Source organism: Montipora foliosa, chromosome 6 (assembly GCF_036669935.1).
Source record: "Montipora foliosa isolate CH-2021 chromosome 6, ASM3666993v2, whole genome shotgun sequence".
Taxonomy (NCBI): domain Eukaryota; kingdom Metazoa; phylum Cnidaria; class Anthozoa; order Scleractinia; family Acroporidae; genus Montipora; species Montipora foliosa.
The window spans coordinates 30428707-30431483 of record NC_090874.1 but is presented as its reverse complement, the minus strand read 5'-3'; the positions used below and the strand labels follow the sequence as shown (position 1 = coordinate 30431483).

Genomic DNA, 2777 nt, shown 5'->3' with positions numbered 1-2777 from the left:
ATTTTGAGGTGACGTTTTCGTTGACGTCGCCGTCGTAGATCTTAAGGTCCCTAATAGCTTTCCTGTGACTTTTGCCTGCTGCTGGCTGGACAGTACGGTAGCACTACATTGGATTCGCGGAAGTGGTGAATATCGACAGTTCGTGGATAACCGCGTCAAGAAGATTAAAGAGCACCAAATTAAAGAGTGGCGAGGTGTGCCTAGCGATGGGAACCCTGCCGATCTTGGATTCAGTGGGCAATGCAAAGCTCTGGTGGAACGGTCCTGAGCGGCTGCAAGATCGAAATAAGTGGCCCCCAAGGCCCGTAACCACTCCCAGTCCCAAGTCTGCTGCCGAGTCTAAAGTTGTTCAAGACGTTTTGGCCGCAGTCACTGTAGAGGAGAAGCCAGATAAATTCGACCAATTTCAGAGCGAACTGATTTAAAGAAAGCCTTTCGAGTATGTGCTTGGATCCTCAGGTTCATTCGTAATTCCCGCGGACAACTGGGCTGCTCATCACTGTTGAAATTGAATCGCGAAAGGTCTGATCGATCAAAAGAATCCAAGCTTGCTGTTTAAATTCTGCCAAGTTCGCTGATTATAAGATGATCTTCAAACAAATCCGGTTATCCTACCCGACAATGCCGTTCTTACTGCTAAGTTCGTACAGAATACTCACCAACTTACCCCAGGATCCCATCACCCGGAGCCTCAATCTCCCATATAAACCCTTGGAGACAACCTTTGCCCACATCTTTTTATGTTTTAGACGTTCGAATTCCCGCGAATGCATTATGTCCAATCAGAACAAAGTTTTTGTATTACATCACAAGCAGTCACGCACCAGTGATCGCGTTCGTCTCACAAAATATTCTAAAAATAAAAAATTCGGGCAAAGGTTGACTCAAGGATATAGTCTGGATGAAGGCTCCGGGTGATGGGCTCCTGCTTACCCTTATTGACGGTCTGAGATTACCCATGGTAGCGGTACGGGAGGAATCCTGGGTTCCTGGATTGCGCAAGCTTGCCAAGAAGACAATCAAAAGCTGCTGGGCGTGCAAGCGTTTTCAAGCCGTAGCTCAAGCTATTCCCCCGCCTGGTTCACTGCCCAAAGAAAGAATAGAAGGGTCATCTGCCTTTGAGATTGTGAGTGTGGATTTCGCTGGACCACTGAAATATCGCCGAGGGCAACGATGTGAAATCGTTTGCTTCGGTGGCGGTTAAAGCAAAGTTCGGAAAGTTGAGTTGAGTTGAAAGAAAGCCCTACTTAGTCCTTTACGCTTGCAGTTTATCAAGAGCTTTACAACGTGAAGTCTTACCGAATTTGGAGACCCTAACCTTTCTCGGCAGCTTTAAACGCTTGATTTCTCGGAGAGGGAGACCTGCAAAAGTGTTCTCGGATAATGAAAGAACCTTTGTGGGAGCGGAAAGAATCCTTAAACAGGTCCAGAAGGACAAGAGCTTCCATTCTACCTGGCAGATGAAGGAATCAGCTGGTCCTTTAATTTGAGCCGAGGACCATGGTGGGGAGGCCAATTTGAAAGACTAGTCGGGTCCGGAAGACGTGGGTTGCTAACCTGGGAGGAGCTGTGTGATGTTGTGCTGGACGTTGAAATTCAGCTTAGTCGGCGTCCACTGTCGTACGTTGAAGAGGATGCTCAGTTAGCGCTGCTTACAGCCGCGTCGTTCCTGTTCCAGAGATCTAATCAATTCCCAAAGCAACAACCGTGCAGAGAAGAAGATGTGGATCTTAGAAAGCGTGCAAGATATCTTATGGCTTGTAAGGATGCCCTCTAGCGTCGCAAGGGGAGCCGAGATAAACCATGTCCTTCCTCTTCCTTCCTTCTTATGGGAATTAGCATATGTCGTTATGGCGTCCAGCCACGTTTGAGAGGGCTCTGTCGTCTTACGGCGCTAAGATAACTATGGCTACAATTGGACAGGTAAAGGACCTTCTAAAGAAGGAACTTGAACCGCTTCATTCTAAATTGGAGACTATGTCTACTGAGTTCAGTAAATTAAGAGCATCAGGTCAGCTTTTCGCGGACAAGTATGACGATCTATTGAAACAAATCAAGCAGTCGAACGAAAAACTTCATCAACAGAGGACAGACTTGAGACTTGTCCTCTGTACCTCTACTATATCTTACTTTACTTCAATTATTATTTTTAATGGTGTTTTTTTGTCTCCGACCTCTTTCTATTTCCTCGCCTGTATCAAGTGTAACATCAATAGGTAACATGGAGGCCAACTAGGAAACCGAATGGTTTATTTGGCCACCATGCTCAAGCTCTTTTACTTAATACAATAGTAACATCGTCAGCAACTACAAATTTATGTAATTACACTAAGTAACTACATCAAGAGGAAATAAACTGAACTGAACTGAACTGAACTGCAGGCCGCTGATATAGTTATTATTCGTGGCGATGAAAGTAACCGTGGAAAATGGCCCCTGGGAATTGTGACTGATCTGATCATTTCCATCAGTAGGGCTAACGCTCACGTGGTTCATATGGGGTAGAACCCTAGCACTTCACATTACATTCTAATCAGTAAAGTCTGATCTGTTTAAAGGTCGAGATGGTGTTGCCCGAGCAGTCAGGCTTCGTGCTGGAAAGACCTACCTTGAAAGACCTGTCCAGCATCTTTACTCCTTAGAGATGTCGTGTGATGACACGAGAGGGATGTCTACAACGAATCTTAATCCAGAAGCACTTCCCTTTCGCCCAAGGAGAGATGCTGTTGTCGCTGCTGATCTACGTATTGCTGATGCTGCTCAAGATGAGGGAGTTT

General features: G+C 45.9%; 1 protein-coding gene across 1 annotated transcript; it reads left to right on the top strand.

Annotated features, from left to right (window-relative positions):
• The first annotated feature begins 901 nt into the window (after positions 1-901).
• Positions 902-1777, top strand: LOC138005346 (uncharacterized). The gene is made up of 2 exons (XM_068851594.1): positions 902-1199; positions 1425-1777. The coding sequence occupies exons 1-2, from the start codon at positions 902-904 to the stop codon at positions 1775-1777; spliced, it is 651 nt and encodes a 216-aa protein (XP_068707695.1).
• Positions 1778-2777: the final 1000 nt, after the last annotated feature.

Excerpts from the sequence above, each read along its gene's own strand:
- LOC138005346 (XM_068851594.1), top strand. The coding sequence starts at position 902 with ATGAAGGCTCCGGGTGATGGGCTCCTGCTTACCCTTATTGACGGTCTG. Across the intron at positions 1,200-1,424 it reads AATCGTTTGCTTCGGTGGCG|GTCCAGAAGGACAAGAGCTT; the intron begins GTTAAAGCAAAG and ends ATCCTTAAACAG.